Genomic DNA, 1,216 nt, shown 5'->3' on the forward strand with positions numbered 1-1,216 from the left:
TCCCTCCCCAACTCTCCTGGAGCCCCTTTAGGGACTGGAAGGGGCTCTGAGGTTTCCCCTGGCACAGCAGAGATTAATATGTGTCCTCACACTCTGTCCCTGTGTTCACAGCATGGAGCAACCAATACCCACAGTCATCAGCGCCGTCCACTCCAAGCCAAAGCACCGTAAGTGGTTTTAGTCGTACGCTTCGGTGAAGCAGAGTGTGAACGAAATGTTTCTAACCTCCTCCCTTTCATTCCCCCCCTCCCGACCCCGGCAGTTTCCGCCAGCACCTTGAGAAACTCCAAGCTGTTTGCAAGAGGAACAGGCAGCACCAATGGCGAGATGAAGCCAAATGGTGGCAGCACAAAGACGCTGCCCTCTAGAAGCCACAGCGACAACTCAGCGACACCTGAGGCAGATGCCTTCACCAGCGGTGCCCGGCCAAAGCTCAGTTCCCTGCCCGACACAGAATGCTAAGGGAAATGGAGCTCCACAGCATAAACACAAGACCTGTTGGCATCTGCAGCCAAACGAGGCCAAAGCACTTTCTTCTGAACTCCAGCCAATGTCCGAGGGACAAAGGATGAGAATCCACTCCAGGCTGTCTCTTTTGTCCTCACAACATCCCAGTTAACATCTCTGTTACCAGTTACAAGCAGAATCCAACTCCGGATTTTAGAGACTCTCCCATTCAGATACCCACACCATCTTCCTCTTTAGGTCTGTTTCCCCAGAGGATTTGCATTCACAGCCTTCGAGATCCACCTGCAGGAAACTTGGGGGGGGAGGGGGGGGAAGGGGGGCAGGAATTATTACACAAGCTTTTAACGCAGCAGCCAGAAGCCATCAGCCCAGCCATTTTACCAGTATTACAAAATCATTCTCTCTGCTCTGTCCCCGCTCTGTGCGTGTCTGAGAGGCGTTCGCTGACGAGGCTTTCCGAGGAAGGCAGCCCCGAGCTTTCCAGACGGAGCTGCTGGGGAGATGCAGATAAACCACCTGAGCCAGGTGGCTCTGCAACATCTGGATTTGCATATCTGGTGACAAACACGCTGGTTATACTGGGGGATCCTTGGCCACTTCAGAGTATTTAACTGATTTTACTGCCTTTTGGGTGGCCCCTCATTCCTTCCCATGCCACCAAAGCTAAAACTCCTTAAAACTTTTCTTTTCATAAGCTCTCTGTAGCAGAGAGCATCTCCGCCTCTCTCACCTAAAGGCACTGCAGACT

General features: G+C 52.5%; 1 protein-coding gene across 1 annotated transcript in view; it reads left to right on the forward strand.

Moving 5' to 3' along the window:
• The window catches only part of KRT80 (keratin 80), a 15,876-nt gene extending 15,414 nt beyond the window's left edge, over positions 1–462 (forward strand). The window contains exons 8-9 of the mRNA XM_009880058.1: positions 112–167; positions 263–462. Coding sequence (XP_009878360.1) covers positions 112–167; positions 263–462 — 256 coding nt within the window. The remainder of the gene's footprint in view (positions 1–111; positions 168–262) is intronic.
• The last annotated feature ends 754 nt before the right edge of the window (positions 463–1,216 follow it).

This window comes from Charadrius vociferus, unplaced genomic scaffold (assembly GCF_000708025.1).
Source record: "Charadrius vociferus isolate BGI_N301 unplaced genomic scaffold, ASM70802v2 scaffold932, whole genome shotgun sequence".
Taxonomy (NCBI): domain Eukaryota; kingdom Metazoa; phylum Chordata; class Aves; order Charadriiformes; family Charadriidae; genus Charadrius; species Charadrius vociferus.